At 50.5% G+C, this 20,025-nt stretch overlaps 3 protein-coding genes across 4 annotated transcripts in view; all 3 read left to right on the top strand.

Annotated features, from left to right (window-relative positions):
• Positions 1-9,210, top strand: part of Dhdh (dihydrodiol dehydrogenase) — an 11,205-nt gene extending 1,995 nt beyond the window's left edge. The window contains exons 3-7 of the mRNA XM_038313409.1: positions 1-79; positions 3,658-3,910; positions 5,892-6,016; positions 8,211-8,358; positions 8,586-9,210. The exon at positions 1-79 is cut by the window's left edge and continues 85 nt beyond it. Of these exons, the coding sequence (XP_038169337.1) occupies positions 1-79; positions 3,658-3,910; positions 5,892-6,016; positions 8,211-8,358; positions 8,586-8,692 (712 nt within the window). The 3' untranslated portion in view covers positions 8,693-9,210. The remainder of the gene's footprint in view (positions 80-3,657; positions 3,911-5,891; positions 6,017-8,210; positions 8,359-8,585) is intronic.
• A 1,892-nt stretch (positions 9,211-11,102) lies between these two features.
• On the top strand, positions 11,103-16,456 carry Bax (BCL2 associated X, apoptosis regulator). Of its 2 annotated transcripts, XM_038313663.1 has the most exons (6): positions 11,103-11,225; positions 11,681-11,732; positions 11,831-11,977; positions 12,653-12,788; positions 14,735-14,839; positions 16,191-16,456. In XM_038313663.1, exons 1-6 carry the CDS (start codon positions 11,192-11,194, stop codon positions 16,293-16,295), a joined length of 579 nt encoding a protein of 192 aa, XP_038169591.1. In that variant the 5' UTR covers positions 11,103-11,191; the 3' UTR covers positions 16,296-16,456. The 2 variants fall into 2 exon arrangements, with proteins under 2 accessions (XP_038169591.1, XP_038169592.1); XM_038313664.1 differs by lacking the exon at positions 11,681-11,732 and having other exon boundaries at positions 11,128-11,226; positions 11,830-11,977.
• Positions 16,457-18,382: 1,926 nt separating this feature from the next.
• On the top strand, positions 18,383-19,990 carry Ftl (ferritin light chain). Its single transcript, XM_038313809.2, has 4 exons — positions 18,383-18,599; positions 18,863-19,009; positions 19,367-19,492; positions 19,677-19,990. Exons 1-4 carry the CDS (start codon positions 18,498-18,500, stop codon positions 19,830-19,832), a joined length of 531 nt encoding a protein of 176 aa, XP_038169737.1. The 5' UTR covers positions 18,383-18,497; the 3' UTR covers positions 19,833-19,990.
• Positions 19,991-20,025: the final 35 nt, after the last annotated feature.

The following is a 20,025-nucleotide window of genomic DNA, read 5'->3' as shown; positions in this document are numbered from 1 at the left end:
GAAACCCATGGGTGTGAATGCAGCCGAAGTTCGGGAGATGGTGGCAGAGGCTCGTTCTCGGGGCATCTTCCTTATGGAGGTAAGGCTGGAGAGCCCTCTGACATCCAGACAGCCCAGCTGCCAGGACTAAACACAGTTGCCCAAGCTTGCACACAGTCAAAATGCCAAAGGATCAGAATCTCACTGAGGCCAGGATATAACTGATCTAGCCTCTGTTGAGGGCACAAACCCAAGTTCACTGTTCCCCACTTGAAAAGACCAATGAGGAAAAGTATTTATTCAGAAAGCCAGAAAACCAAGGAAGACAGAGGCCATTTTGCTTAAGGGCTTGCTGGCGCGAGACTTACCTAAGGAGTTGTGGGGAGGTGTGGCAGGCAGACCAACAGCACAGGAGAGGTCCACAGCATGCAGGAGCTTCCCAGAGGCACGGACTGCTGTTATCTGCAGGTCAATGCCACTCTGTGAACTCGAGGAAGCCACAGATAAGAACAGTGACTCAGCCTTTGTAGATTCTCCCAGAAAAAGTTACATGCTAGCCCTGGCGCACAAACAGTTTCTTTCTCAGGCAGAGCAGGAGACAATGAAGAGATACTTTTCCTGAGCGACATCCCCAGCACAGGGGAGGCGACCTTCAAGGCCCTGTAGTTTTGAACACATTTCATGGTTCCAGGCGGAGATGCCATCTATGGCAAAGCCAGTGGGTGACTAAAAATTTGCCACCAAACTGTGTGACTTCCAAAATTAAAGACTTGGAAAAAAAACATTTTAGGGCTGAAGAGATGTCTCAGTGGTTAAGAGCACTCACTGACTGCTCTTCCAGAGGACTTGGGTTCAATTTCCAGCACTCACATGGCAGCTCACAACTGTCTGTAACTTCAAGATCTGACACCCTCATACAGACTAACATGCAGGCAAAACACAGTGCACACAAAATAAAAGCAAATAAATTATATAAAAGAAGCTTTTTATTATTCATTTTATTTAATATGTCAAGTGTATACTTGGTGCTCACAGAGCTTAGAAGACAGTACCAGGACTCCAAAGCTACACAGAGAAACCCTGTCTCGAGAAAAACCAGGGCCGGACGGTGGTGCTTCCCATGCAGGAGCTTCCCAGCACTTGGGAGGCAGAGACAGGCAGATCTCTGTGAGTTTGAGGCCAGCCTGATCTATAAGAGCTAGTTCCAGGACCAGAACAGTCACCAAAGCTACAGAGAAACCTTGTCTAAAAAAAAAAAAACACACACACACACAATTAATTAAAAATTTTTGCAGGAGGTGGTGGCACACCCCTTTAATCCCATATCAGGAGGCAGAGACAGATCTCTGTGAGTTTGAGGTCAGCCTGGTATACAGAGTGAGTTCCAGGACAGCTAGGGCTGTTACACATAGAAAAACAAAAGATAAAACAAAACATAAAAAGAAGATAGTATCAGATCCCCTGGAACTGAAGGGGTTATGAGCCAGCATGTGGTGGGGTGGGATGCAAACCTGAATCCTCTGCAAGAGCAACAAGTGCTCTTAACTCCTGAGCCATCCCTAATGAGTGACTGTTTCTACAGTCGACCAAGAAGAGATCAGGTGTTTGATCCCAGCACTCAGGATGCAGAGGCAGGTGGTTCTTTGTGAGTTCCAGAGGGAGTTCCAGACAGCTAGAGCTGCACAGTGACACCTTGTCTCAAAAAGAAAGAAGGAAGGAAGCCATTAAGTGATGCTGAAGAGAGGCTGGGGATGTGGCTCCCTGGACAGAGTGCTTGCCTGCACGCAGGAGGCCTTGGAGATGGACAGAGTGCTTGCCTGCACGCAGGAGACCCTGGGGATGTGGATCCATGGACAGAGTGCTTGCCTGCACGCAGGAGGCCTTGGGCTCCATTCTCAGCACCACGCGAATAGGGAATAGGGTGGTGACTCACTTCGGTCTTCTCGGCACTGGGCAGGAGGCAGAGGCAGGGGGAGTAAAAATTCAAGGCTGCCCAGCATGGTGGTGAACACTTTTATTATTTCTTTCTTTGGTTTTTCAAGACATGGTTTCTCTGTGTAACAGAACACTTTTGATTGTTTGTTTATTTATTTGGTTTTTTGAGACAGGGTTTCTCTGTGTAACAGCCCTGGCTGTGTTGGAACTACCTCTAGACCAGGCTGGCCTTGACTCATAGAGATCCCCCTGTCTCTTCCTCCTAAGTGCTGTAATTAAAGGTGTGAGCCACCACTGCCCAGCCCAGTGGACACTTTTAATCTTAGCACTGGGATCTTCATGAGTTCCAAGCCAGCTAGGGTTGCCAGATTGTATCTCAAAAAAAGGAAGAAAGAAAAAAAATGAAAGAAAGGAAAGAAAGGAGGAAGGAGGGTGGGTTTGCCGTTGGAACTGAAGAAATTGCTCAGAAGCAAGAACACTGTTCTTTGAGAGGACCAGAGTTCAGGTCTGATTAAAGGCATTGGATTGTTTGCAGTCAGGATTTGCCGCCCTCTTTTGGTCTTTGGGGGCACCTGCATGAATGTGTGCCATACAGACTCACAAACTTCATTAAATAGTGCAAGGTTCCTTTAATCCCAGCACTCTGGAGGCAGAGGCAGGCGGATATTTGAGAGTTCGAGGCCAACCTGATCTACAAGAGCTAGTTCCAGGACAGGCTCCAAAGCTACAGAGAAAACCAAAAAAAAAAAAAAAAAAAAAAAAAAGTTCAAGGTTATCTTCAGATACATAGAGAGACTGTAGCCAGCCTGAACTACATGAAACCCTTCTCAGACAGAAAAAAGCCACCCAAAAATGAAGCTAGCAGGTTTACATGATGGCTGTCATAATCCTTAGGAAATGTGACCGAACTTCCTCTGTTCTTTAGCATCTGCATCGCATTTTAGGGAGAGGGCTGGAGATGGGGACGCAGAGAAGAACCTTTTCCAGGCAAAGGCTTTTTTTCTTCTTTTGGAGACAGAATCGCTCTAAACAGTCCTGGAACTCACAGATAAGCCCCCTCCCGCCTTGCCCCCTTGCCTCCTGAGGGCTGGGATTAAAGGTGTGCACCACCACACCCACCAATACAAAGATTTTAAAGGGCTAGAGATGTTATCTCAGTGGCTAGACCATTTGGTTTGTTCCCTAACCCAAGGCTCTGGATTCATGCCCACTTGCCCAAGACATGGTAATTTAGCCTACAGTGGACTTCCCCTACAGGCCAGTCTGATCCAGCTAGTTCCTCAATTGAGACTCACTTCTACTACTCAATGAGTTCAAAGCCAGCCTGAGCTACGTAATACCCTATCTAAGAAAATAAACAAAAATGTTCATGGAAGCCGGGCGGTGGTGGCGCACGCCTTTAATCCCAGCACTCGGGAGGCAGAGAGGCGAACTCTGTGAGTTCGAGACCAGCCTGGTCTACAAGAGCTAGCTCCAGGACAGGCTCTAAAGCTGCAGAGAAACCCTGTCTTGAAAAACAACAACAACAAAAAAAATGTTTATGGGACGGAGATTAGTTAGAAAAGGTAACTGGGAAGATGGTGCGGTGTGGAAGGTCAAGGCGGGACCTTATGTCAGCGTCTAGTGTGGAAGGATAGAGGTGGGTTTTGGGTTTTGGGTAGGGATTAGGATCCCTAGGAAGATCTGACCACCTCCTGATTTCTGATGCCTCCATATCCCTGGGCTCCCCTCTCTGGTTTGCAGGCCATCTGGAGCCGGTTTTTTCCTGCCATGGAGGCTCTGCGGGAAGTTTTGGCCCAAGGAACTGTCGGGGACATACGGGTGGCCCGGGCAGAATTTGGGGCAAAATTGAGCCATTTACCCCGATCCACAGACTGGAGCCAGGCCGGCGGCGGCCTGCTGGACCTAGGCATCTACTGCGTGCAGTTCCTCTCTATGGTCTTTGGTGCGCAGAAGCCAGAGAAGGTTTCAGCCGTGGGAAGGATCCATGAAACAGGTACTGCGCACCCTCGGCTAGATGGCAGTAGGAGGCGTTATCGCTCAGGCCTGAACCCCGCTTCCCCCCAGAAAAATCAAATTAGACTGCTGGAGGGACTTCCTTGAGGGACGCCTCTCCTAGTCACGCACTACACACAGAAAGAACTACCATTCCCAGAACTGCCAGTGGCACATGTATACATTTAGCTGGTTGTTACCCCCATGGCTTTCTGGGAAATGTAGTTCAAAGAATTAGTGCACCCTCAGAAAGGTCGGTGGGGGGGCTGGAGAGATGGCTCAGAGGTTAAGAGCATTACCTGCTCTTCCAAAGGTCCTGAGTTCAATTCCCAGCAACCTCATGGTGGCTTACAACCATCTGTAAAGGGGTCTGGTGCCCTCTTCTGGCCTACAGATATACACACAGACAGAATATTGTATACATAATAAATAAATAAATAAGTATTTAGAAAGGTCGGTAGGGCCCAATGTCTCCTTCAAAACCTGACTCCCAACACCCCCTCCACACCTTTACCCTTTTACACAGGTCAGCTCTCCACTGGTCATGCACTGACACTCTATCACATGATCTGAGACTGGATTGCTTTATTTTAATTATGTCACTGGTCAAATATTAATGATAGGGATGTCATGGGAGTTGATGAAGAGTTTTTTTTTTGTTGTTGTTGTTTTTGTTTATTGAGACAGGGTTTCTCTGTAGCTTTGGAGTCTATCATGGAATTCACTCTGTAGACCAGGCTGGCCTCTAACTCAGAGATCTGCCTGCCTCTGCCTTCCGAGTGCTGGGATTAAAGACATGGGCCAACACCACCCAGAAGGATTTTTTTAAAGGTTATTTTAATGTGTATATATGTATGTATGTCAGCATGAACATATGCTATGTGACTTCAGAGGTCAGAAGAAGGAATTGGATTTCCTGAAACTGGAGTTTGAGGCAGCTGTGAGCTGCCATATGGGTGCTGGGAACTAACTCACTTACTCTGGAAGAGCAGCAAGGTCTCCTACACACAGAGGTAAAATTCAGATGCCATACAATTGCTCATTCAAAGTACATGATTTAATTCAGGGCATTGTAGTTCAAGCCTATAATCCCAGCCCTTGAAAGACAGAGGCAGGAAGAGTTCATGAGTCCAAGGCCAGCCTGGATTATACAGTGAAGCCTTGTTTGATAAAAACAAAACAGGGTTGGGGAGCTGGAGAGTTGGCTCAGAGGTTTAGAGCTCTGGCTGTCTTTCTAGAGGTCCTGAGTTCAATTCTCAGCAACCACATGGTGGCTCACAGCCATCTATAATGAGGTCTGGTGCCCTCTTCTGGCACAGAGATGTACATGTAGACAGAACACTTCATTATGCATCATAAACAGGGAAACAGGGACCAGGTGAGAGGGCTCAGCAGGTCAAAATTGTTTACCTTGGAAGCCTCAAGGCCAGAGTTTGATTCCGTGGGGAGTGAATTTTCTGGGCTCTTCTCACTTGTACACGGTTGCTGTGGCACACTTCTAATAAGTTAGACACATAGCGGTGTGTGCCTGTAATCCTGGCTCCTTAGGGAGTGGAGACAGGAGGGTCTGTGTAGGTTATTATCTAATCCCTAAGAAGGCTAGCTTGAGCCTGAACTCCAGAAAATTCTGTCACAAACGAATAAACAAAACCCAGCAAAAGCAACAAAAATGAGACTAAAGAAAACAACAAAAACCAGGCCAAGAGTCTGAGCCAGGGGCTGGAGAGATAGCTCAGAGGTTAAAAGCGCTTGCAGTTTTTCCAGATGACCCAGAGGATCCAGGTTCAATTCCCAGCACCCCACATAGTAACTCCAGTGCCTGGGGATCTGACACCCTCACATGGACATACATGCAGGCCAAACACCAATGCATATAAAATAAAAATAAATCATATTTTGAAAAAAAGTGTCTGGGCCAAGGCTGGAGCCGGTGCCGTCTGTCCTGCGCCCCTGCCCTGTGCTGACCTGCGCTTTCTTTACAGGTGTGGACGACACCGTTAGTGTGCTACTTCAGTACCCAGGAGGGGTCCATGGTAGCTTCACCTGTAGCATCACCTCCAACTTCCCCAACACAGCATACGTGATTGGCACCAAGGGCATGGCCCAGGTGAGCCACACATGTCTTGGAAGGCTATGCAGCAGCCTTGGGGGCGGGGTGGGGCTAAAGCTGAAGTAACCACTATTTACCTGAGACATTCAGACTCCTCAACAGCCAAGCCAAGGGATGCAGTTTCGGCCTTAAGATTAAAGTCCCCTATTCTGAGGCCTTTGGTTTTTGGTACCCACCTTCCCAACTCTGAACACATGCTCTGTCACCAAGTGACTCTCCGGCCCTGAGTTCTTTCCAGCTATATTTGCTGCTTTCCCTAATCCTGTGACCAATGTCTGACAGAAGCATTTTAAGTGAGGGAATGGTTCATTTTGGCTCAGGCTTGCCCATCACGACCTGTCAGCCCATCATGATGGGGAGGCACGGAGGCTGAACAGCTTTGATCTCTAGCAATGGAGGCTTTACACACAGCTTGCTCACCATGCCGGTGAGGAAGCCAAGAACTCAGGTGAGCACCAAGAGTGGACACAACCCTCCAGCCACCTCCTTCTGCTGTGAACCATTCAGGTTCTAAACGTCATGCTAGCCGGGCTTAGGACTTTCCAGTTGTTTCCACACAATCTGTGTATCACCAGCGGCCAGATTTTCTTGGATTCTGGGAATGCTGTTGCTAGACAGAAATCCGATTTTTTGGTCTGAAAATGTGGCTCAGTGGAAGACATGGCTAGCGTGTATGGTACCCTGCATTTGACACCTAGCTGCCAAAGAAAGGAGATCCTGTTGGGTCTAGAGGTGCAGGGGGCATCACAGTTCCAAGCCATTCTGGGCTACAGAGGAATTTCAAGGACAGTTTGGACTACTTAGCAAGACTTCAAAAATAAAAAAGGAGAAAGAATCTAGAGACAGATCTAGCATTGTCTAGAATCCTCCAGTGAGGGCCGTGTGCACAGCTCAGCAGTAGAGCACACTTTTAGCATGCAGCTGAGTGTGTGATCCCTAACACATCAATGGAAAAGATGGAAAAGGGAGAAAGAAATCATATATCCAGCAAGTCAAACTATAGAATAATTTCAGCCCTTTCCTGCATTTTGAAGGACTTCTACCGTCCTTCCCTCATGTCCCAGCTGCCATCCACTGTTTCCATTCTGTCCTTCAGGTGGGCAGAGGACTAGTTTAGCGTTCAGGTCTACCAGGTAAGAAGGAAGGTTGTCAGTGCCCTGCTTTGTGTGGGTCCTTGGAAGAAAAAAGGTCATTCTAGGGAATTGGCTTAGCAAAAGCAGGGTACCAGCTTCCCGTGAACTGGGAACTGACTGCTCCTTGATCTACAAAAGCTTCTATATTGTTACAGGATATACATCTTTTTGTTTTGTTTTTGGAGACAGAGTTTCTCTGCGTTATGGCTGGCCTGGAACTCACTTTGTAGGCCAGGCTGGCCTTGAATGTATAGAAATCCGCCTGCCCGGGCCTCCTCCTGAGTGCTGGGATTAAAGGTGTGCACCACCACCACCTGGCAGGATTTATACCTTTAAGCAAGCAATTTCCACATACCCAACTCTTTTTTTTTAAGTTTTTTATTCTTTTAATAACATACCCAACTCTTATCTGAAGTTGTTTGAAGGAACCATTTGTCCAAGCAGTTCTCAGCCTTGAGACTTCTTGGTTTGCCAAGTCCTCCCATTACTAAGGAGCAAACATTTAAAGGAAAGGTAACAATTACTGAAGGTAGTTCAAAGGCTAGGTGCTAACACTTGGGAATTCAAGCCAGAGGCAATGTCTCTGTGGGATCTCTTCTACATCCTACAGAAGGCATCATAAGGTGGCACACATTTGTAATATCAGGCAAAAGAATCAGAAGTTCAAGGGCAACCTCAACTTCACTGGGAGTTGGGATCCAGCCTGGGCCTCATGAGCCCTCGTCTCCAAGAGTGATGATGCCGTCCTGCAATGTGGTCCTGAGCCGTCATTACTTGATCAGAGGAGGAGCTGGTCCTCAAGGCTCAGCTGGTTTTGATTCTGGGAGACAACAGACAGAGTCTTAGTATGACAGGATCATTGCCAAGGATCAAACTCATCAACCCCAATCCCGGCAGAAGGCAAGCTTGAACCTCACAAGTCGATGAGGGGATAAAGCCTTAGCTCTCAGGTGCCAGAGCTCTACCCCGGGCCTACTTGGCATGCTTTTCAGAGTGGAGCCTGCAGCTCTGCTGGTAAGGGCTGAGTGGTAATGGTAGGTATTGTTATCTTTCTCCAGATTTGCAAAATGTGGTGCCCAACAGAGCTGGTAGTGAATGGCGAGAGTAAAGAGTTCCCTCCGCCTGCTCTCGGGAAAGACTACAATTTTTTAAACGGATCATGCATGAGTTATGAAGCCAACCACGTCCGCGAGTGCCTGCTTAAAGGTAAGGAGTGAAGGACTACAACCTGGCATCAGTCTAAGCAGAAAATTGTGCTCCCTTCTACCCTGAAGCCCAAACAGCTAATTTGGAACTACATTTCCCAGGATGCTGAGGGACATGCACCTGCTCAAATCACCTCTCCTATTCCATGAGAACTTGTGGGAATTGTAGTTTTCTTGATGTCCAGTGTGTGGGTTTTGGACGAGGCTTCCTGTGCTCTCTCCTTCCAGGTCTTAAGGAAAGTCCCATAGTTCCTCTGTCAGAGAGTGAGCTCTTGGCTGAAATTCTTGAGGAGGCGAGGAAGGCCATTGGAGTCACCTTCCCCCAGGACAAATGATGATGCAGCTCCTGGGTTGGATACGGCAAGCAATATTTTTCCTACTTGGGACACTCTAGCTTGACCCTCATTGCTTTGGAGTTATTTTTGCAAAACAGCCCGAGCTTTCCTGTTGGAGACCACTGCCTTTCTGGACTCTTGAAAGTCACCGTCCTCTTGATGTTCTTACTGCACTTTTTGTCACCTGTCCTCACACTCACTTGGATGCAGCTCTGGGAAGTATGAGTTGATGCGGATGTCTTTCTGCATGATGTGAATATGTTTTGCTCTCATTGGTTGATAAATAAAGCTGCTTTGGCCTATGGCAAGTCAGGATAGAGCCAGGTGAGAAATCCATGCAGAGATACAGAAGGGCCGAGTCAAGAGAGACACCATCCAGCTGCCCAAAGAACAACATGCCAGCAGATCAGTAATGCCACAGCCACGTGGCAATACCCAGATTAATAGAAATGTGTTAATTTAAATGTAAGAGCTAGCTAGTTATAAGCCTGAGCCATAGGCCAAACATTTATAATTAATATAAGCCTCTGAGTGGTTATTTGGGAGCTGGCGGGCAGGAGGGAAATTTGCGGTTATAATGACTGGAAGGGTTTTTTTTTAAAATTTTATTTATTTATTTATTTATTTATTTAATGTGTATACAATATTCTGTCTGTGTGTATGCCTGCACGCCAGAAGAGGGCACCAGACCCCGTTAGAGATGGTTGTGAGCCACCATGTGGTTGCTGGGAATCGAACTCAGGACCTTTGGAAGAGCAGGCAATGCTCTTAACCTCTGAGCCATCTCTCCAGCCCCGGAAGGGTTTTCTGGTCCAAGGGTGTCTTGGAGATCTGGAGCCAAAGAATCCACAGTCACATCATGTAACAAACCTCACACAAGAGGTTTTATTGGGGAGAAACCCAGAATGGCAGCAACATGTGACCAGAACAGAGATAGCCGAGGGCTGGGCAAAGGGGCAGGCTCTTATAGGGTCTGTCATGCATGCGTAATGAACCAGAGAAAGTACAGAGCAGTCAGAAATATTACTAGTCCGTTAACCCTGGGTCATGGGGATAGGGATTTTAAAGCCCCAGGTTCTGGGACAGGCCAGGGGCAGGATGATTCTCCACTGGCCTGTTACCCTACAGAGAGAAACCCAACATAGCCTTGGAATGCAGAATACCCGGTGGCTAGTATTGCCAGGTAACCCTGTTATGCTTGCTCTGACTATATCTCTCCCTCTTCCTTATTTATTGTTCATTTGTTTTTATTTGAGAAAGGGTTTTTCTCTGTAGCCCTGGCTATCCTGGAACCCTGGTTTGAGACCAAGGTGGTCCGTACTGGGATTAAACGGGTGCTCCACCACTGCCTGGCCCTTCTTTCCTTTTGAGACAAAGTCTGTTTTGGCCGTGCAGGCTGATTTGAGATTCGTAGCAATTCTGCATAGGGTTTCCACGTTCTGGGATTACAGGGATGGGCTGCATACTAGGGTCTGTCCCATCCCCTTCCTTTCTGTTTGTTTTGAGGAAGGGTCTCACTACTTAGCTTTAACTGGCCTGCCACTCCCTAGGTAGACCAGGCTGATCTCAAATTCGCAGAGATCTGTTTGCCTCTGGGTTTGGAAGCTGGCATTAAAGACGTAGTAGCCTCTGCCTGTTTTTGATTTTTGAATTCTTAATAATGCAGCCTGGACTCAAACTGTACAGTTCAGGTCTGCCTCAAATTCTTTGGCAATCTTCCTGCTCCACTGTCTTCAGGGCTGACCTCGCCCCGGTTGGCTATCAGCCTGATCTGGTTTTGTTTGTTTATTTTCTCCAGATGGGGGTCTGGTTACTGTCCTGGCTGGCTTTGAGTTTGAGGCGATACTCCCTCCTGCTTCCCAGTACTGGAAGACAAAGTGATATATGCCTAGTCTCGGTTTTTGTTCTTTTTTTTTTTTTTTTTTTTTTATTTAAAATATTTATTTATTTATTATGCATCTGTGTGTATGTCTGTAGGCCAGAAGAGGGCAGCAGACCTCATTTACAGATGGTTGTGAGCCACCATGTGGTTGCCGGGAATTGAACTCAGGACCTTTGGAAGAGCAGGCAATGCTCTTAACCACTGAGCCATCTCTCCAGCCCCCTCGGTTTTTGTTCTTGAGACGAGGTTTTGTTGTTTATCCTAGAAAGGCTTTGAAACTCGAGGTAATCTTTCTTCAGCCTCTCTAGTGCTCTCTGCCACAAAGCTATGGCAAAAGGAATAATGGGTACTGGTCTGACTTCAGGTAGACTCGCGCATGCAGACCCGGTACTGTGGCCAAAAGCTGTAATCCCAGAAGGCGGAAGTCCTATGCAGATGTGTCGCAGTCTCGCGACAGAGGCCCCGCCCCGGCAGACCGGGCAGTCACGTGACCAGCCCTGCGGGGCGGAGGCCATGTTGCGGGGCACCCACGTGAGGAGCGCACGTCCGCGAGCGGTCACGTGACCGGGGCGCGCTGCAGCCGCCCGGGGCGCACCCGGCGAAAGGCAGCGGCGGTGATGGACGGGTCGGGGGAGCAGCTTCGAGGCGGCGGTGAGGAGGAAGGCGGAGGACGAGGCCCGGACGAGGGACCCCAGGACCCTGTCGGCTCTGGGCTCGGGTGGGAGCCCGCTGGGGCGCGTGGATCCATCCCGCCAGGCGCATCCGCACCCCGACAGCGGACATCCGCGTGCGCGCCCCCGGGCAGGCCCGGGCTTGTTGCTGGCGCCACTTCCTGCTGGTCGCCCGGGCTAGCCCGGGTCCCAGCGCCGCCCCTCGGGCCGGGGGTCTGTTTGCTTTTGGTGTCCGGTTCTCCGTGTTCGGAGGAGCTGGGATGCAGGCCGGGTCCCGCCCCCTGTCCATCAGAAGTAGTCGCCCTGCTTTCCATGTTACCTTTCAGTACTAGGGTACCCAGCTCTGTCTCCCCTTAGGGTTATGAACCTCCCCAACCCCCCGACATTTCCTGGGACCTAGGAGTCCAGGCACCCCTTTCCTCCTTTCTCCACCAGGGCCCACCAGCTCTGAGCAGATCATGAAGACAGGGGCCTTTTTGCTACAGGGGTGAGTGTGAATGAGGCCCTGTTGTGGTGGGGTGGGCTTCGGGAGCAACACGCGGTTCTCACTCTGCGCCTCCCTCACCCACTTCCATTCACATCTAGTTTCATCCAGGATCGAGCTGGGAGGATGGCAGGGGAGACACCTGAGCTGACCTTGGAGCAGCCACCCCAGGATGCGTCCACCAAGAAACTGGGCGAGTGTCTCAGGCGAATTGGAGATGAACTGGACAACAACATGGAGCTGCAGAGGTATGGTTCCTGGAACCTGGGGTCCATCCAGGGATTTCCTGCCCCGAGAACTGGGCACTGTGCACTCTGGTACTCCCAAGGGACCAGGTGTTCCACCACTCACCTCAGATACTCCGTGCTAGGGATGGGTCTCTCTACATGGTAGGCCACCCCTTCACCCTTGAGCTGTGTCCTGGCCCCTTGCTTGGTGGGTGTCAAGCAAATCTTTTCTGAGTCACACTGGTGGGTTCTGGGTCGGTGCTGTACTACTGAGCCATTCCTACAGCCCCTCACAGGTGAGTGTTAGGCAGGCTCTACTTTTAGCCTCTCATTTGTGGGCGCTGCATGAATAGTTACCTTAAAGCCAGGTCTCCAGCCCCTCGCTGGTAGACGCTTGCAGGTACTCTACCACAGAGCTGAGCCTCTGACACCTCTGATGTGTCTTAGGCAGGTGCTGGGCCACTAAGTCACACTTGGAGCCCCTGGAGGTAGGTGTTCTGCCGCCCTCCACTTGTAGATACTAGGAGACCGTGCTTCTGCTGTCACTTCCTCACCAGGACCTTGAAACTTTGCTTCCTTAGGTGCCTTGCCTCCTTCCCAGCCCAGGCTCTGGCCCTTGTGTCCTAGCATGGGGAGGTTGTGGGAGCTCCTGCTGGGTCTGCCCACCTCGCTCAGCACCTGCTCTCTGTCCCGTAGGATGATTGCTGATGTCGATACAGACTCCCCCCGAGAGGTCTTCTTCCGTGTGGCAGCTGACATGTTTGCTGATGGCAACTTCAACTGGGGCCGGGTCGTTGCCCTCTTTTACTTTGCCAGCAAACTGGTGCTCAAGGTGAGCAGCTGCAGGGTTGTGGGCCCATGGGAGCACCCTCGTCTGTGACAACCAGGGTGGTGGGGTCCAGGTACAGGAGAAAAATGGCTGTGTATTTATCTCTTCAACAAATGGATTGGGCCTAATGTATGATGGCCCAACCCCAGCACCTAGTTTCTTTGCCCCGCACAAAGCAACTAGCCCTTCCTGATGGAGCTCTGCTTAGTTGTTGTGACGTTGAGGTAAGGTAGATGGATCAGAGAAGTCTAGAAAGATTTCTCAGGATAGGTGGTACATTAAAACCAGCGTGGTGGTTTATGCTTCTAATTTTAGGACTCATGAGACTGATGTAGGACTATCAAAGTTTAAGGTCAACTATAGCTAAATACTAAGTTTCAGGCTATCCTGGCTACCTAAAACCTAGGGTTTTGTTTTTTGTTTGTTTGTTTGTTTGAGACAGGGTTTTGCTGTAGTTTTAGAGCCTGTTCTGGAACTAGCTTTTGTAGACCAGGCTGGCCTTGAACTCACAGAGATCTACCTGCCTCTGCCTCCAGAGTGCTGGGATTAAAGGTGTGTGCCACCACTGTCTGGCTTTAAAACCTAGTTTACAAAAAGAAAACAAATCCGGGAAATGGGTGTGACTGGTGGGGTGTGTGGCTGAGTAGGGAAGCCTTAGGTTTGATCTCCCATCACCCTACACAAACATAAAAAGGGAGCTGGGACTGTGGCTCAGTTGGTAGAGTATGTAGCATATACACTAGTCCTAGGTTCAGTACCACATAAACCAGGTGTGTTTCGTGCATTCCTCCAGTCCCACCACTTGGGAAATTGGAGGTAGGCGGATCAGGAGTTCAAGGTTATCTTTATAGAGACCATTCGAGATCAGGCTGTGGTGTAGGTTATGTTAGGGCAAGAGTAGGGAGATGTACACTGTGACCATCGCCCATGCCATCCCCATCTCCTTGATGTGGTGGTTTCCTGCTTGGGTTGATGGGACTTCAGTATTGGAGGCAGAAGGATAGTGGTCTGAACAATAGTCCACCTGGGACCCCAAAATGCATTGTTCCAATCAAGAGAGCAAGTCCTGAGTCTGCTGGAGGTGGTCTTACCTGTCTAGAAAGCGTCTCTAGAAGGTGGCTTAGGACCTGAGCTTCGAGGGGTGAGGATTGCTGGTCAAAGCTTGTTCCGTCAACTCAGCGCGTCCAAGAGTGATGGGCACGAAGAGGTGTGCTGCCTGTGCTGGGCTGTGTGTGCTGTCCCAGCTGTACTGTAACAAGAGAATCACCTTAGTCTAGACGCTCAAGATTGGCCTGGGCAGTGTTAGGAAACTCCTGCTCATAACACCAAAACTGGGAAGAGTTCTTCCCATGGTCCTGCTGGGCTTTCAGAGCTTTCCAGATTGCCATTGTTCCCAGGTATTAGAGTCCTCAACATCCTTCTCCTTCCAAAGGAACTAGGTATCTGGGCCAGGAGTGGTAGTGCAGACCTTCCATCCCAGCACTCAAAGGACAGCTGTATCTCTTTAGTTCTAAACCAACCTGGTCTGCAGAGAGTTCAGGGCTACATAGAGAAACCCTGTCACACACACACACACACAAAACCAACACCTAGGTGTCTGGGCCCTGAAAGCCAGCTCAAACATTCTGTACTCCTAGCTGTCTTCTTCCCAGTGTTGGTTTTTGGTGCTGGGGATGGAACCGGGGCACACACGCTAGGCTGGTGCTCTGCTGTTGAGCCTTCCCTCTGCCCTGCCTTCGAGTGTTGAGCTAGAAGGCACTGAGGAGTCAGGTTCCTGAGCAGATGGCTTTTCCTAGATCGTAGTTGTTAGAGCTGACTCAAACAGGTGGGGGTGGGGACAGCCACTGCTTAGTAGTGGCCGAGGAGTGACAGCAAAGGCTTGAGACCTCCTTCTCCAGGAGTGTGGGCACAGGACTCAGCCCCCAGTGTAACCTTCCCACTCCCCGCAGGCCCTGTGCACCAAAGTGCCCGAGCTAATCAGAACCATTATGGGCTGGACACTGGACTTCCTCCGAGAGCGGCTGCTTGTCTGGATCCAAGACCAGGGTGGCTGGGTGAGGCTCCTCAGTCTTTGCCACACTTTAGAGCAGTGGTTCTCAACCTTCCTAATGCTACAGCCCTGTCATACAGTTCCCCATGTTGCGGTGACCCAACCATAAAATTACTTCATAGCTGCTGTTATGAATCACAATGTAAATATCTGATATGCAGGATATCTTGTATGTGACCCCCTTTGGGGGGTCATGACCCACAGATTGAGAACCTCTTACATAGAACCAAGGGCTACCACAGAGGTGCCCCAGGCAAGACATGATCTGAGATACTTGTCCTTACATCTCCCAGCTTGGTGCATCTGGTACCCGCTGACTTTTCTGTGAGCTGACCGAGATGGCTTTCCCTTCAGAACCTCTCAAGTTCACTGCTGATCCTCTGATCCCAGCTTGATCTTCCTTTTGATTTTTTTTTTTTTTTAAATTGTCTCATTACCTCACGCTGGCCTCAGACTACTCTAGCTGAAGAAGCCCTTGAACTTCTCAGCACCCTGCTTCCCTCCCTCATGCCAGTTTGTGAGGTGCTGGGGAGGCCCCAGGCCCCAAGCACTCTGCCAGCCGAGCTGTGGCCTCTGTCCTCTTTCTTTGGAGACAGGGTCATGCTGTAGCTCAGGGATGGTCTGGAAGTTACTGTGTAACCAACACTGGTCCAAACTTGATCCTCCAGCCTCCACCACTTCCAAAGTGTAATTTTGTTTTTGTTTTCCTGTTTTGGGATTGTGTTGTAGGGGGAGTATATTTTATTTACCGTTTACGTTTATTTTGCATGTGTATGCTTGTAAGCACATGTGTGGAAGCCAGGATAGTTTGCAGTAGTCTGCTCTTTCTGACCCTGTGGTTCTGGAGATGGAATTTCCGTGATAAAGGCCTGGCAACAAGCACGTTTCCCACATGAGCCAGCTCGCTGGCCCTATGGTGCTTTTGGTTTTTTGAGACTGGGTTTCTCTGTATAGCCCTAGCTGTCCTGGAACTCAGCTGCTTCTGCCTCTTGAGTACTGTTTTGTTTTTTTATTTTTGAGACAGGGTCTCTCTGTGTAACAGACAGCCTTGGCTGTTCCTGGAACTCACTCTGTAGACCAGGCTGGCCTCAAACTCAGAGAGCCACCTGCCTCTGTGCCTCCCATGTGCTGGGATTAAAGGCGTGTGCCACCACCCAGCCTCTTGTTTTTTGAGTGAGGGTTTTAACAAATTTTCCAAGTTGACATTAAACTTATAACCCTGCTGCCTCAGGTTCCTGAGTGTTGGGGCTGGGAATTATAGTCCTGGGGTCCCCTTAGCATCCCCACATGTGAGCTCTCTGCTCCCACTCCCCCTTGCAGTTTGGTGTTGAAGTAACAGATGTCTTTGTTCCCAGGATGGCCTCCTCTCGTACTTCGGGACCCCCACATGGCAGACAGTGACCATCTTTGTGGCTGGAGTCCTCACTGCCTCACTCACGATCTGGAAGAAGATGGGCTGAGGCTACCTGCTGCCTTGGACTGTGTCTTTTCTTCATAAATTATGGCATTTTTCTGGGGTGAATGGGGACAGGGGACAGGCATTTTTCTTACTTTTGTAATTATTGGGAAGGGTGGGAATGGTGGCCTGGGGGAGGGGACAATAAACCTCAGGTCCACTTTGGATTGTATGGTCTAGTGTCCACCCAGCTGGTGTCACCAGCACCAGGCCCACTGTCCACCAGGGACTTGGAACAGCCCGCTACCTAAAGGGTGCAGCAGCTGCCGCGCTGGCCTTAGCTCTAGGGACGGGGTGTAAGCTGCAGGCCTGGGGGGCCAGATCCACCCCTGCTGGTTCCGAAGAACAGAGTGGGGAGAGGAGGCCAGAAGAACTGGAGCAATCTCCTAGGGGCTGGGGAGATGGCTCAGAGGTTAAGAGCACTGCTTGCCCTTCCAAAGGTCCTGAGTTCAATTCCCAGCAACCACATGGTGGCTCACAACCATCTGTAATGAGGTCTGGTGCCCTCTTCTGGCCTGCAGGCATACACAGGCAGAATATTATATATATAATAAATAAATATTAAAAAAAAAAAACTCCTAGGCCTAAGGAGAGGAGGACTTTCAAAAGGGATTTGGTCCTTTGTTCCCCCCATGAGACTGCCACCCATATTCCCTACACTCAACCATGCCTCAGACTGCTCCCTTCCTCTCCTTAGACCCTGGTTTTCTATGGTTCCCGGGGTGTTGCTTTTTTACACCTTTATTGCCTTGTCCAGGTCTGTCAGGTTGGAGACCAAAGGTCAGGCCCTGAAGTGCTGTGGTTAATGACTAACTCTGGTCCCCAAATCAACAGGGCACCGCAGACATCAAGTCAGGGGAAAGATATGTGTAGGACACCCACCCCCAGAGGTAAAACTGCATGACCACACGAGAAAAGAAGGGAGCAAACCGCAGTGGTGGGGGGACACAGGCCACAGCCCCCCACCACGTCCAGCAGAGCTGGGGACAACAGGGTGAGGCCACAGCCCCATCCCACAACCACCACCAAGCTGAGCTCAGCGTGACTCAGCAGTATTGGCCACGGCTACCCCTTCCACTAATGACTCAGCAGCAGCCAGTGGGCCATTTCCTAGGCCCCAAGGCCAACCTTTCCAGTTTCTTGTATTAACTCCCCTTCCAGGATGGGACATTTCTCACCTTTGCCCTCCTCTCAAGTTCCTGAGGTTGGAACCCTGGTATGAGCCTTTCCTGTCCTACTAGGACCTTGTATGCATCAAGTGTTTGGCTGAAGACAATTTTCCTGGATCCTGAGTTCTTGTTCCCTAGACTCGGATTTCTCTAAATCCCAAAGAACAAGTGGCAAGGAAGCCTCTGAAATTCCCCATAGGCATGCCTCAGTTCCTAGAAAAACCGGTCCCCAGACAGGCCGACCAGGACTCAGCACCAGAGACCATGATACTCCTAGGCTCTCTGCCCTTTCCATCCCGCAGACCACCTCAAGGCTTCAAGACCTCCCCCAGGGACAAAACAGATCCACCAAGCATCGTGAACCTTAAAACCCTAGACTTCTGAGTACCCCTTCAATACCACCCTTCATCACGAGAAGCAATTCTTTGGCAATGGAGGTTGTCTTTGAACTACAGACGTACCCCACCCACACTCAGCCCATCGCTGAACTCATGTTCTCAGGCCTTGCCTTCTGTGAGACACCCCCAAAAGACCTCAGAGCCAAACCTTCCCCCGGTTCGCCATGATCACGCGCCCTAGAATCCCTCGACCTCAGATACCCACACGAACCACGACCCCCGCCCCTCCCCCAGCCTCCATTTCACAACGCCCTGCGCTCCAGGCGCGTGACTACCCCATGGGAGGAGGGTTGGGCCGGGATCCCACTCAGTCAGGATTGGTCGAGTACAATCGGCCTTCCCCGCCTCACAGCACTGCCAATTGGCTAATCCCTGGTCGCGTCCCGCCCCCTGGGGGGGAGGTCAGCACAATATAAAAGGAGCCGTCCCCTTTCGGCTCGCAGCAGCCTTTGGAGATCCCGTGGATCTGTGTCTTGCTTCAACAGTGTTTGGACGGAACAGACCCGGGGCCTCCCTTTGTTAGCTTCCACCGCTCCTCATCTGCTGTCGCAGCCTCCGGGACCATTTCCTCGCCGCCTTCGGCTCCCAGGACCAGCCAGCACCGTTTCTTTGCGGGTAGCTCCAGACTGCGTCTCAGCCATGACCTCCCAGATTCGTCAGAATTATTCCACCGAAGTGGAGGCTGCCGTGAACCGCCTGGTCAACCTGCACCTGAGGGCCTCCTACACCTACCTCTCGCTGGTGAATTAGCCCGGGCAGCCCTTTGCACTGGGTCCCTCGCCTACCCCGCTGCGCATGCGTGGGCCCCCTTTGTTCCATCGAGGGCGGGGACCTCGTGCGCCGGCCTCGCCCCAGCAGAGTTCTTGTTTACTTTGAGAGTGTAACACTGAGTAGACCAGGCTGGCCTCGACTAAGACATGCTTCTCCCTGCTTTCGAGTATGGCGTTTAAAGGTGTGCGCCACTGCGTTCCGTTAACTCTCGCTTGTAATATTTCCTACCGCAGGGCTACTATTTTGACCGGGATGACGTGGCTCTGGAGGGTGTAGGCCACTTCTTCCGCGAATTGGCCGAGGAGAAGCGCGAGGGCGCCGAGCGTCTCCTCAAGTTGCAGAACGATCGTGGAGGCCGCGCACTCTTTCAGGATGTGCAGGTAAGAGCGGCGGTGGACATTGGTCACCACCGAGCGCGCCGCACCCATGCGACCCCTTGGTTTGTTATTGCGATCCCGTGGTTTTGACCTGATATAGGTCCGACTGCTGGAAAATTACATTCCATTCTTGAGGGGTGTGTGCGGTGGTGGTGCAGGGTGGCAGGAGACAGTTAAATGCACTCAAAGTGGGAAATACAGTGAAAACCAAGACCACAGGATGCTGTGATTTGGGGAGGCAGGGTCTCACTTTGTGGCCCTAGTCGACCTGGAACTCATCAGAAACGGGCCCTGCATAGGCCGTTTTATTCTTGGCTGGGAGGAGGATTGGGTTCTGAGATACTGCATTCTCTTGTGCAGAAGCCATCTCAAGATGAGTGGGGTAAAACCCAGGAGGCCATGGAAGCTGCCCTGGCCTTGGAGAAGAACTTGAACCAGGCCCTCTTGGATCTTCATTCCCTGGGCTCTGCTCGCACAGATCCTCATGTAAGTACCTTGTTAGTCCTTTTTTTAGACCATGGCTGCCTGTATTGGCTTTGAACTCTCAGTAATGCTCCCATCTCAGCCCCTGAACACTGATTAAAAGAACCATCTCCAGTTATTCCTGCCTTTGGGGACAGATTTCAACTGCTCACACCTGCTGGGTCTCTGATGTCTCCTTCCTTTGCAGCTCTGTGACTTCCTTGAAAACCACTTCCTGGATAAGGAGGTGAAGGTCATCAAGAAGATGGGCAACCACCTGACCAACCTCCGCAGGTTGGCTTCTGGGCCCCAGGCGTCTCTGGGCGAGTACCTCTTTGAGCGGCTCACTCTCAAGCATGACTAGGAGGCCTCTCCTTCCGAGGGGCTCCCACCTCTGCTCTGCACCAACCGGCCTCAGGACCTTCACCCGAACCTCTCAAGAAGCCACTAGGCAGCCTTGAAACGCCCTGGAGCCCCTCTCAAGTCTTGGACCAAGTAAAAATAAAGCCTTTTGAAACAGCAGTTGGTGATGGCCCTGCTCATTTTCTGTGGGAACC

This window comes from Arvicola amphibius, chromosome 12 (genome assembly GCF_903992535.2).
Source record: "Arvicola amphibius chromosome 12, mArvAmp1.2, whole genome shotgun sequence".
Taxonomy (NCBI): domain Eukaryota; kingdom Metazoa; phylum Chordata; class Mammalia; order Rodentia; family Cricetidae; genus Arvicola; species Arvicola amphibius.
This window is presented reverse-complemented; position numbering and strand designations above follow the sequence as displayed.

Bases quoted from the DNA above. Each gene is read 5' to 3' on its own strand.
- Bax (XM_038313663.1), top strand. From the start codon at position 11,192: ATGGACGGGTCGGGGGAGCAGCTTCGAGGCGGCG. The intron at 11,226-11,680 runs GTGAGGAGGAAG...TTTCTCCACCAG, and splicing joins GGAGCAGCTTCGAGGCGGCG to GGCCCACCAGCTCTGAGCAG. The intron at 12,789-14,734 runs GTGAGCAGCTGC...CACTCCCCGCAG, and splicing joins CCAGCAAACTGGTGCTCAAG to GCCCTGTGCACCAAAGTGCC.
- Ftl (XM_038313809.2), top strand. From the start codon at position 18,498: ATGACCTCCCAGATTCGTCAGAATTATTCCACCGAAGTGGAGGCTGCC. The intron at 18,600-18,862 runs GTGAATTAGCCC...TTCCTACCGCAG, and splicing joins CCTACACCTACCTCTCGCTG to GGCTACTATTTTGACCGGGA. The intron at 19,493-19,676 runs GTAAGTACCTTG...CTTCCTTTGCAG, and splicing joins CTGCTCGCACAGATCCTCAT to CTCTGTGACTTCCTTGAAAA.